General features: G+C 32.2%; 1 protein-coding gene across 1 annotated transcript; it reads right to left on the bottom strand.

Annotated features, from left to right (window-relative positions):
* Positions 1-11,506: 11,506 nt before the first annotated feature.
* On the bottom strand, positions 11,507-13,040 carry LOC129874669 (phospholipase A1-IIgamma-like). Its single transcript, XM_055949989.1, has 2 exons — positions 12,386-13,040; positions 11,507-12,264 (listed from the first exon to the last, which is right to left on the bottom strand). The coding sequence occupies exons 1-2, from the start codon at positions 12,971-12,973 to the stop codon at positions 11,659-11,661; spliced, it is 1,194 nt and encodes a 397-aa protein (XP_055805964.1). The 5' UTR covers positions 12,974-13,040; the 3' UTR covers positions 11,507-11,658.
* Positions 13,041-13,260: the final 220 nt, after the last annotated feature.

The following is a 13,260-nucleotide window of genomic DNA, read 5'->3' as shown; positions in this document are numbered from 1 at the left end:
AGTACTATTCACGTGAATAGTACTATTTACCGAATTTTACTATTCATGAAAAGTTACTATTCACAGATAGTACCTTCGCATAAAATAGACAGAATAACCGAGGGCTCTGATACCACTGTTGGGGTGAGGAAGCACCACAACTAAAGTTTGATATGATAAAAATATTAAAAATAAATTTGACACGAGAATTTTACGTGGAAACCCCTCTAAATGATAGAAGGGAAAAACCACGGGATAGAAGGATCTCACTATAAAAATATGGAGTACACAGCTCTCAAATACAGGAAAAAACAACAATTAACACTTCTCTCTTGTAAAAGGAACAACTACTAAAGAGGACACTCAAGACTAAAATATTTATCTTGGTGTATAACTCTCTTTGTATTCTTACTCTCTCTTTCTGGGATGGGATAAATGAGGGCAAGAGGTCTTCTATTTATAGAAAACTAGAAACGCGTAAAATCCGCGTATTGAACCTCCCTTTTTGACTACGCGTTCAAAACGCGTTTTGTTCCTTTTTTGGCTACGCGTTCAAAATGCGTTTTATTGACTACGCGTTCAAAACGCGTTTTGACTATCTTGCAATAAACCAGTGCGCTTTTGTTTTTATTTTTTGCTTTGTTAACAAAGTCCAAGTATGGCCAAATAATACTAATTGAAAAGACCAAGCAATATAATAATATTGCTAATTAATAGTAATTATTTCGGTATATGTTGGATTTTTGAACTACCACCGTACCATCTGATCCAATGCGAAGGTCACATATACTCGATCAGTACATTTGCCGGTTGGACATATGAATTAGCATTTGGAAAAATTTAAAAGAATATTTGAAGTTTATTATTAAATTGATCGATTATTTTATCTTCAAATTTGAAATCTTAAATACAGGTTTTAAGATTTTGTCAAGTTTTAACTCTTAAAACTTCATTTCTTAAAGTGAATTATGCTCTGCTTCAGAGAAGCAAAATTTTGAGTGATATTTTTTAGACTTATAAAAATTCTTATTGATGGCTTGTACGCTACTATCAGTAAACTCTCGATCAGGTTCCTTACTACTGCAAGAATAGAATAATAAAAACACAAATATTTTACGTGAAAACTCATTTGTTTAAAAAAAAAAACACAATCTGTCTCACAGGATTTCAGCCAGATTCCATTATCAAATAAGGAACAACAATTGATTACAAACTCTTGCAATCTCAAGAATTAAACTCTTAATCGCTTCCCTCTTACTATGATACCTAGAATATTCAACCACTACGCAACTATGTTGCCCACTAAACTAATCCTCTCAAACTAATCTAGACTTCAAAACGACTCATCCTAGCTAACTCTAGCTACAAATGATAAAACAAGAAAGAGATTGATTCAAAACTGTTGGTGAAATTATAAGATTACAAATTACAATTGAAAAATAAAAATGAAGAAAATAACTTCACTTCTTGGCTGAGGCGCGGATATCTCGCTCTCTTTAAGGAGATTCAAGCTCACTGCAGTAAATCGTTTCACTGGTCCAGCAGTAGTCATCTTGACTTGTCCCCTCCAGGATACAACAGCCTTATCACAAAAATATAACTCAACAAACTCTGGACAAGAGTTGAGTTTAAAGCTCTACATAAAGAACACCTCCCTTCAACTAATAAGAACTCTCTTTTTTATATAAACTTAACTCTCTCAATTTTTTCTTCTCATATCTTCCTTTCAAAACAAAGAAGACCTCTCTATTTATAGGAGAGAAAATCATACAAAGATGAAAAAATAATAGAATGCCATCATTATCATCATTTAGTCTACCATTATGATTTAGTGCACCATTATGATTTAGTGCACCACTTATTAGTAATAATTAGATTAAAAATACATAATAATATGATTTAGTGTACCACTTATTAGTGATAATTAGATTAAAAATACATAATGGAATGATTTAGTCTTGCACTAAATAAAGATGATAATGAAAGATATTTTTATGCACTAAAGAAAGAATAATAAAGATGACATTAAATGTCATCAATGGACAATTGCTAAAATTGCAATTTAATAAAATGTTAAAATGATCACACTAACAATCCCCCACTCATTTTAATATTGTATAAGAGAGTTTATCAGCTGAAGAAAGATTACTGTACATACTGAAGGTGTGCTCTGCATTGAACCTCCACTTAGTGAAACAATAACTTTTACTCCAGAGTCGTAGTGGTCTCAGACTTGAACTATGACTGCTTAAGGGACATAAAATATTACTGCTCACACATAGTAATCAAGGTATTGTCACGAGCTTTATAAGCCAGCACATTACGGCCTTGTGCTATCCCGGTTTTATGAGTGTTTTTGAGAATAAGCCTAATTCTCATAGGAAGCGGCCTACTTCCATACTCACATAGGTGATATCTGTCGAGAGTGCTCCTGTAAATTTAACACTCCACCCATACGGGCTACAGATTTTCATTAAAAGTTTTTTAAACTCAACCTCCACAATTCACTACAGGAAACAATGCACTCACATCATAGGGAGGGAATAAAAAATAGTGCATTTTTTCACAACAAGTCATCATATGATTTGTTTTTCCCATTAAACCTGGTTATAGGATCTCTAGTCTCCAGGTTGGGTTTCCTCATATATGACTCATGGATTTATAGGCTTCAATCCCATCCCCCTCGATGTGCTCCAGACCTTTTCTCTTGTTAAGGCCTTAGTAAGAGGATCTGCAAGATTTTCACAAGATTTGACATAATCAACATTAATGGTACCACTTGTCAAATACGATCTTACATTACTGTGTTTTCTCCTTATAGGTTTGGATTTACCGTTGTAATAACGATTTTGAACTCTACCAATTGCTGCAGTGCTATCACAATGAATTAAAATTGGAGGAATTGGTTTTTCAAAATAAGGTATTTGAAATAATAAATCTCTTAACCAATTCGCTTCCTCACTAGCTGAAGCTAAAGCAATTAGTTCAGCCTCCATGGTAGAGTTAGCAATTATAGTTTGTTTTTTTGATTTCCAACAAACAGCACCACCACCCAATGTAAAAATGTAACCAGTGGTAGAACAGGAATCACCTGCTAGAGTGTTCCAATCTGCATCAGAAAAGCCTTCAAGTACAGCAGGATATTTTTTATAGAACAAACCACAAGTTTTTGTTCCAATTAAATATCTCATAACTCTTGTTATAGCATGCCAATGTTCATTACCTGGCTTGCTAGTAAACCTGCTAAGTACTCCTACTGCATATGCAATATCAGGCCTAGTGCAATCAGTCACATATCTCAAACTTCCAATTACGCTAGCATATTCCTTTTGATTTATCACATCATTTTCACTTTGAACAGGAAACAAGTGTACACTTGAATCAAAAGGAGTTAAAACATGCTTGCAATCAAGAAAGTTATATTTTTTTAAAATTTTCTCAACATAATGTGACTGGTCAAGGAAAATTCCATCACATGTTCTAGTAATTTTTATTCCCAGAATAAAATTTGCCTCACCAAGATCTTTCATATCAAAATGGCTTCTAAGAATGTTCTTAGTATTATCAATAACATTCATATTCGAGCCAAAGATCAATAAATCATCAACATATAGACAAATAATAACATGTGTATTATTCCAAGACTTATGATATATGCACTTATCACACTCATTTGTTTTAAAATCATTTTCAATCATGCAGGAATCAAACTTTTCATGCCATTGCTTTGGTGCCTATTTCAAGCCATATAGGGATTTAGTAAGTTTACATACTTTGCTTTCTTGGCCTGCTTCAACAAAACATTCAGGTTATTCCATATAAATTTCTTCATTAAGGTCTCCATTTAAAAAAGCAGTTTTTACATCCATTTGATGAATATGCAAATCAAAAATTGCAGCCATAGCAATTAAAAGTCTAATGGATGTAATTTTTGTAACCGGAGAAAAAGTATCAAAAAACTCTAGGCCTTCTAGTTGTTTAAATCCTTTAGCAACTAGTCTAGCCTTATATTTATCGATTGATCCATATGGCTTTAACTTTTTTCGTAAGACCCATTTGCAACCAATTATTTTACAACCTGGTGGTAAATCAACTAACTTCCAAGTTTTATTAGAAATTAGTGATTCCATTTCATCATTTACAGCCTCTTTCCAAAAAATAGAATCATGCGAAGATAAAGCTTCTTGTAAAGTGAAAGGGTCATCTCCAACATTAAAAACATAAAAATCAGGCCCAAATTCTTTTTCTACTCTAGCTCTTTTACTTCTTCTTAACTCAAAATCATCAATTTCTTTATTTTTTAAAATGGAAGAAGAAGAACTAGGTAGTGATAAAATATTTTGTTCAATTCTTTGACCCCCACTATTTTTAGAATCAAAAGAAAATTTATTTTCATGAAAAATAGCATCACCTGATTCTATTACAATATTATCTTCAAGATTAAAAAATCTATAGGCTGTACTATTTGAAGCATAACCAAGAAAAGCACAAGTAGTAACTTTCTTACCCAATTTTGTAACTTTGGGATCCATTAGCCTCACAAAGGCTAGACAACCCCAAACTCTTAGATATCCCAAATTTGGCTTATGACCTTTCCACAACTCAAAAGGTGTTAGTTTAGTCTTTTTATGAGGTACTCGATTTAACACATAACACGCAGTCAAAATAGTTTCACCCAAAAATTCAAAGGTGCATTTGACTCAATAAGCATGGCATTAGTCAATTCAACCAAAGTTCTATTTTTCCTTTCCGCTACGCCATTAGATGAAGGAGAATAAGGAGGAGTAGTTTCATGAATTATTCCCAATAATCTAACAAAATAATTAAACTCATTTGACTCATATTCACGGTCTCTATCACTTCTAATTCTTTTTATTTTTTTTCCAAACTGATTTTAAACATCATTGAGAAAAAATTTAAAATTTTCAAAAGCATCACTTTTATTTTTCATTAAGTAAACATATGTATACTTAGAAAAATCATCAATGAAAGTGATAAAATATCTATTTCCTCCACGAGTTAAAATTCCTCCAAGTTCACAAATATCAGTGTGAACTAATTCTAATAAATCAGTTTTTCTTTCAACTTTAAAATGAGGCCTTTTAGTAATTTTTGCTTTACTACAAGCTTCACACTTTTCAAAATTCTTTTTAATCACTGGGATTAATCCTAAATTACTCATGATTCCAACATAACGATCATTAATATGACACAAACGAGCATGCCAAAAATTAGTAGAAGAAAGCATGTAAACAGAAGTAGAAATTTTATTCATTTCAACATTCATTTTAAACATCCCATAACAAGCATACCCCTTTCCCACAAAAATATCTTTTTTCACAATTACATATTGATCAGATTTAATAATTTGTTTAAAGCCTGCTTTATTAAGAAGAAAACTAGACATCAAGTTTTTTCTCATGGAAGGAGTATAAAGTACATCTTTCAAAGTTAATATCCTTCCAGAGGTAAAACACAATTCGACATCTCCCATTCCAAGCACTTGAGTAGTATGAGAATCACCGAGCAAGATGGTTTTGGGCTCTCCAAAAGGAGTATATTTTTTAAACCAATCTTTGTCATAACAGACATGACGGTTTGCACCAGAATCAGCCCACCATCCATCAACATTCTCAACCATGTTTATGTCTGTAATCATTGCCACAAAAGGCTCTTCGGTAACGTTTGCCTGAGGTATAGGACCACGTTTCTGGTATCTGCAAAATCGAGCAATATACCCACTCTTGCCACAGACAAAGCACGGTCCTTTATCATAAACTTGTTGATTTTGTGCTTGGCTATTTTCACCATTATTTTTCTTGAAAAGTCTACCATTATTTTTCTTGAACTTTTTCTTCTTAGGCTTCAAAGAGGTATTTTTGTTAGATTCAGGAGTAACATATTTTGAAGTAACTAAATTTACCTTCGTTGTGATGTTGCTCTCTTCATTTTGTAAAAGTGCATCTTGGCCCCTTGCCTCCTCTTCCATGCGGATTTTCATGATCAAAGTCTCAAAAGAGGTTTCCTTTTGTTTGTGACGCATAGTTTTTTGAAACTCCTTCCATGAAGGTGGAAGTTTGTCTATTATGCCACAAACAATAAGATTGTCTCCAATTTTGACTTCCTCGGACCTGAGCTCTCCAACGATCATTATAAAATCTTGAGCTTGGTCTATCACTGATTTATCATCCACCATTTGGAAATGAAAAAATCGACTAGCAACATATTTTTTCGCTCCAACTTCTTCGGTATCATATTTACTCTGCAATGCTTTCCATATTTTCTTTGCACTAGAGTAAGTTCTATCATAATAATCATAAAAATTATCAGATAGACAATTAAGAATATAATACCGACACTTGTAGGAATCATTATTATACTTTTCCACTTTCTCTTGATGAGAAATTAGTTCATCGTTATTCATGGAGAGAATGTCAACTTTATTAGGATTTTTTTGAGTTAACACATATGAAACATTGAGAAGACTTAAGTAGAAAAGTACTTTACCCTTTCATCTCTTGAAATGATTACCATTAAACCGAAATGGTTTGTTTAGATCTCCCATCTTGATATCCACGGATTTTTCAATTATAGCCATAATGAATCTCCTTAAAATTGTTGGTGAAATTATAAGATTACAAATTACAATTGAAAAATAAAAATGAAGAAAATAACTTCACTTCTTGGCTGAGGCGCGGATATCTCGCTTTCTTTAAGGAGATTCAAGCCCACTGCAGTAAATCGTTTCACTGGTCCAGCAGTAGTCCTCTTGACTTGTCCCCTCCAGGATACAACAGCCTTATCACAAAAATGTAACTCAACAAACTCTGGACAAGAGTTGAGTTTAAAGATCTACACAAAGAACGCCTCCCTTCAACTAATAAGAACTCTCTTTTTTATATAAACTTAACTCTCTCAATTTTTTCTTCTCATATCTTCCTTTCAAAACAAAGAAGACCTCTCTATTTATAGGAGAGAAAATCATACAAAGATGAAAAAATAATAGAATGCCATCATTATCATCATTTAGTCTACCATTATGATTTAGTGCACCATTATGATTTAGTGCACCACTTATTAGTAATAATTAGATTAAAAATACATAACAATATGATTTAGTGTACCACTTATTAGTGATAATTAGATTAAAAATACATAATGGAATGATTTAGTCTTGCACTAAATAAAGATGATAATGAAAGACATTTTTATGCACTAAAGAAAGAATAATAAAGATGACATTAAATGTCATCAATGGACAATTGCTAAAATTGCAATTTAATAAAATGTTAAAATGATCACACTAACAAAAACAAACAACAAGTTCCTTCATAGACCAGGTGTTGATTTACATGAAATGAGCAGAGAAATAAAACTTAGAAACAACAAACAATGACATTTTTGAGCTCCATTGCTATTCCTTCGTTTCTATTTCTAGAGAGTGAATGTTCTTGCCCTTTTGGTTGTGAAAGAGATGATTTCTTGAAAGTTGTTTGTGCCAATATAGATGAGACATAATATAGGATGACCATGTCTTTTTGGAGCAATTCTATTAGCCAAGAGGCTTGCCACTGACACATTCCGAGCACTACCAAAAACAATTACTGATAGTGTACTTTTGTCAGCTGTCACTTTCAATTACGCAAAGCGATTCTATTCTAAATGGGATCAGATCCCATACCAAATCTTAGTTTGTCAAATCATCAAAATTACAATCTAACACTTATTCGCAATCATAAGAAGTGAGATAGTTATCTTGTAGATGAAGTTCTGAAAAACTGGATCAAGGATCAATATAATCATATTAATCCTTCAACGAATTGCACCCACATGTAGGGAAAGGGCAAACGGGGCAGGGCGAGATGGTTGGAAGGTAAACCCGTATAAATCCGTGCAGACGTTAATCACTGCTCTGCCTCGTCCAGCCCCGCCTCACCTCCCATAAACTCCCTCCGCCCCGCATTACTTAACTTCTTTTTCTATTTTGTTGTTATTTTACTGTAGAAATCATTGAGGTTCGATCTAGCTAGCTCGTGCATTAATATTATTTTATATTATCATCATATATAATTATTGTTACTACTATTACAATTTATAATCCGTTATTGCTTATCAAAGACGCATATTTTTGTATCATGTGAGAAAAGTTCAATATATATTCACAATCAGATCAATAACTTTTTTTCATCTTCAGAGTAATTATTTGATTTATTTCACGCTTTTCTTCAACATTGAAACTGTTTTGCATCTTCCATAAACTTCGAAACTTTAGCACGGATCATCTTCTTCTAGTTTATAATTGGGGAATATATGTTACGTTATGATTAATAAAAATTTGGGTCATAACAAAGATGATAGATCTTATTTAAACTCGAACAAAACTCGCACAGATCTATGATCTATTCCATTATTTGGACACACTATAATAAAAATAGCTTTTATTAGCAATAAATATGCATATTAACAAAAGTGCTAAAGTTTTTGACATTAGTTAATTGTCATTAAATCTAATGTCGCTATAAAATTTAGGCACAGTTACAAAGAATGTTAATTGCTTCTAAAACAATATATTTAATGATAATTAAGTTATTTCTATTAATTAATTGCCACTAAATATATTTTTGATATAGTTACACTTTATACAAATAATTTTATTGGTGGATTGATTTGACTTGACATATAATCTCATAATGCAATTTACTATGTGCCATGGAGTATGAGCTTTCGGATAATGTAACATTCTATTGGACCATAGGCTTGTGGGCTCACTTTGTGAAGCCGGACTACACAGACTTGGATTAGATTTGATGGCGTCATTTACTTTTGATTTATGTATGATGTTAAATTTATTTTGCATGTTTATCAGCTTGAGGCATAATTTCAGATGCACAGGAATGAAATTGGAAATTGGAAATTTGAAATTTCGTTTTCCGAATTCAGAGGTTTTTGATTGTAGTATATGAAGGCCAAGTGGTCAACATGTTTCACTTTTTTTAAAAATAAAATATGAAACATGATTTATACTCATAAATTTTAAAATTTTTTAAAAATATTCATAAGTTTTGAACAAAATTATCATTTTTATATTGAAGTGGATAATACATTAAGTAGAATCATAATACGATATTCTAATAAAATTAAAACTACGTACTAAGAGCAAAATTACTAGCTATTATATTTTGTTAAAATTACAATTAGTTACAAAGCTCTATCGATGAAAATAAATAGATAATAACAACGATAATAACTAAAAAAAAATAATATAATCTTTCCATATTTTACAAATAATCTTTTTACAAACGGTAAGTATGTATTTCCAAATTAGATAATCGAAAAGGATAGATAGGAATTAGTTGAGGTCATAAATAGATGGACATTTTATAAAATATAAAACTTGGGATAAGTTTAAAAATTTAAAAATAAATCAGCATCTATATTTTGGCCAAAAAAATAAGTTTTTAAAAAATTTTGGGATTTGATATTAAAAGTTTCCCAAAAACTAAATAAATTCTCAAAGAGATATTTGCCAAAATTTTTTTTTCCAAAAAAATGCTTTTAAAATTTATCACCAAACAGGTACGATACAGAGGGTTTAATAACCATTTCCAATTTTCTTTGCGACTAAGCTCCTCCCTATTTTCAGCAATGCTTGGTTAGAATATTGTACACTTTGTTAAAGTAGAACCAATTTCGAACCTAGCAATCATAACAGATTGTACGTCCAGCACTCTTATTGTTTCACAATTATTTTAATTTCTTGCAATGAGTTAGCAGCATAAAATTCATGTCTACTTTTGCATTTTTGTCACTCTCTTCGTCTCAATTTATATGAGATGGTTTGGATTTGATACATAATTTTAAAAAAAAAATAATTGAAATTTAAAATAAGTCATATATATTTGTGGTCTAAAATAAATATTTTAAAATTAAAGTATTACTTAAATATAAAAATATGTCTATTTTATATTGACTAAAAAGTAAAGTCCAAAAAAGTGAAAATGTATCAAACTTGTACAGCTAGCACTTTGTTAAAGTTGACCATTTCTAATCATAACAAATTATAATGCCCCCCACTTTTACTTCTTTCACAACTACTTTTTTCCAATATAGGAAGTACCCCTTCCGTTGATTTGTTACTCTCATCAAAAAATTATTTATTATGAAATTATTTTTTAATGATATTTTTTTTTTGATTTGAAAGAAGCTAGAGCTATTGTATATACGTCTATAATAATCTCAATATAAATAGATATGCCGTTGACTTGATGTGAACTATATACCAAACCAATAATCTCTAATAATAATAATTGATCTAACCAATCAAAAAAATTAAACAAGTACTAATAATGAAAAAGTCAAAATACACAAAACATGTCTAAATTATTTCGATTCTTTCACTGCACTTTTACTTGACACCTATCATAATAATAAACGGCTTGTCTCGTCATGACCTTATGTTGAAAGGCAACCGTCAGAATTGCTACGAAAAAAATCACTGATGAAAGAGCAAATGTAATGGCGGGTGAACCGCTGCTTCTTTTTCTATGAAAATCAAAATCGAACTTTTCTAGTATTGTTTGATTGACTATTTTTTCTCATGTCATCTTCCTTGTCTCAAGGAAACTTTTGTTTGTGGAATCACAAGATTTTAAGTACTCAAGAAATGCAGCAAAATCTGTATCTTTGTAAAGTCTTGGATTTGTTTCACTAATTAATTTAGGTGATGGCTTTATTATGCTATTGAATGGGAGACTATGCAAAGAAGCCACTGAAATTCTTGACTTCAAAGAGTTTACAAGAACTCTATGTAACACACTTTTATATTTAAGAAATTTAAATTTGACTGCTTGTTCTTTATATTATTACTGAGTGTTTGAATTGACTTCTTTTTTTTAAAATAAATTTTAGCTTTTAATCTGTTTTTTAATTTTGTACTAATGCACGTAATATCGAAGTGATGAACATCTCGAATTATAGCTACAATAATATTTCTATTAAACAGAACAAAATATTTTTCTTCTCGCCTTCTCTCACATGAAATTATTATTTCTACTAAATATATAAAAAGACAATTGAAAATTTCATACATGAAATCGTGGACAAAATCAATGTTAAAAAATAGGCAAAAGTTTGGAGGAAGACCAAAAGTGCACCAATATTGCAAATATGAAGGACTATTAGTGCTCCATGTGAAAATTCAAGGATGATTTTGAGTGTTAACCCAAAGATAAGAGACTATTTTGGTTTTTTTCTCGAAATGGAACTTGGGATTGGGTAAAGGTAGACGTCCGACCCATTTTAAGGATCGAGCAGCCCATTCATCCGATTGGGCATGTGGCCCAACTTTGTGCTTGAACATTAAAGGCTACAAATTAGCCCAACAAGCCTTACCACCAGATGGCAAGCCCAGAGATATATATGATTTTTTTTTTTGTAACCATATTTTGCATTAATTACTAATTAGTAGACTCAAACAATTCTCTAACTTTTAAAATAACTTAGAGCAAGTTAATTAACAGGCCAGATAAATTAAAACTCATATTATTATAAAGGACCATAATACTTGCATATATATGAAATAGGATGTGGTTTTCCCATGAGGACGAAAACCTTTTATTCAAACAATACATGAAACTAAAGGAAATAACAAAGCAACAATTTGAAAATTGAATTGGTCTCTCAGAAGTCATACTCATCACGATCCTGAAGAAGCCAAGTTCCATCTTCTCGTTGAACCATTCCTTTGTGCTTCTCAGACCACCAAAGGGGAGGAATACAATGTTCATCTTTCAGTATGTTCCACTGTTTGTTGACAAGTGAAATATCGCGATTCACTTCTAGCTTAAAACCTGCTAACATTCCAATTCCTTGTGTACCAGCAATTCCATGCAAGTATGGTTCCAACAAATGCCAGCTGACAGGTTCTCCAGGAGGCATCACATAGGGAGATTTAGTTGTGTCAATCATTAACTCCTTCCCAACGTCAAAATACCCAACGGGTGGGTATTTCGGAACCACATCCATTAAGTTATGAATCCTCAAGATGTGAAGATGCTTCAGTTTAGAAAATGCATTGTGGAAATTGAGATCCCCAACTTTAGGACTTGCGAATACAAAAGCTGTGACTGGGAATTCCTTGCCATTACTTGACTTGTTGATTTTATTGAAAGCTATGTCAACCGCATTTAGAGTTGCAAGGGATGCACCTAGGCTATGTCCCGTCACAGTTATGCTCACCTCTTCATCCTTATATTCCTCCACCAATCTTTTCACTTCTTCAAGGACCTATACAAAGAAGAAAAAAATGAATTGTTAGACTATTTAGTTTAATTTCATCAATTACCCTATATATGAACTAACAGCATGAAAGTTATCTAAGCAATTGTTAATTAATATGCATGCGCACCTGATCCCTAACACAAGTTTTATTAAACTGTGATCGTGGATTTTCTGTTGTATAAATGTTATGGAAGCCGTGATGCACCAAAGGATGAAACAAAGGAAGCAAGCCTCCATCACCAAATACTTGGGGTGCTGGGACCAGTAGAAATTGAAGGTCATTAACCCACTCCAACACTTGCAAAGTTCCTCTCCAATTAATCACAATATCCCTCCTTCCCAATGCAACTTTCCCCTCATCAGTAGCCACAGCAATGTACCCCATAAAATTTGATTCCTTACTCCATGCTTCTCTTGAAATTGATTTTGTAATGAAAGCATCGGGAAGTGGCATGGATGAGGTAGCATAGAAATATTTGGTTACACGATACTTCGATGGGTCAAGTCCAACTTTAGTAAAGAAATTTTCCATCGAGTATCTGCTAGCTCCTGCATATTTAGACATTCTCTCCGTGATGAAAGTGTCATACGTTGCTTGAGCTAATTCTCCATATTGAATGATGTATTTACGAAGATCAAGATCCAAGGGGTTTAATAGCCCATCCCAATTGTTTTTCCCACTAAGTTCCTCCCATTTATCAGCAATGCAAGCCATTCTTTTAATTGATGATCTTTTGTGTTTTTCCACTCGTTTTTTTTTCCCCTTCTTGGTATGTGAACAACGTTAAACCCGTGAATTTATAGTGAAGAAACTTTGTTTCTCTCCAATCAGTGCAGAACAATAATTGAAATGGCAGTGCTAAAAAATTACTAATCATTTCCATTATTTCGAACTAGGTACCACTGTACCCTTATCACCTTATGGGCCAATTCAAACATAGAGCTGTCACATATCTACGGATGGAAAAATACAGAGGTAAGGATAAAACTCCACATCTACTC

Source organism: Solanum dulcamara, chromosome 11 (genome assembly GCF_947179165.1).
Source record: "Solanum dulcamara chromosome 11, daSolDulc1.2, whole genome shotgun sequence".
Classification (NCBI taxonomy): domain Eukaryota; kingdom Viridiplantae; phylum Streptophyta; class Magnoliopsida; order Solanales; family Solanaceae; genus Solanum; species Solanum dulcamara.
Note: the sequence above shows the minus strand (reverse complement) of the source record. Positions and strands in the feature narration are given on the sequence as shown.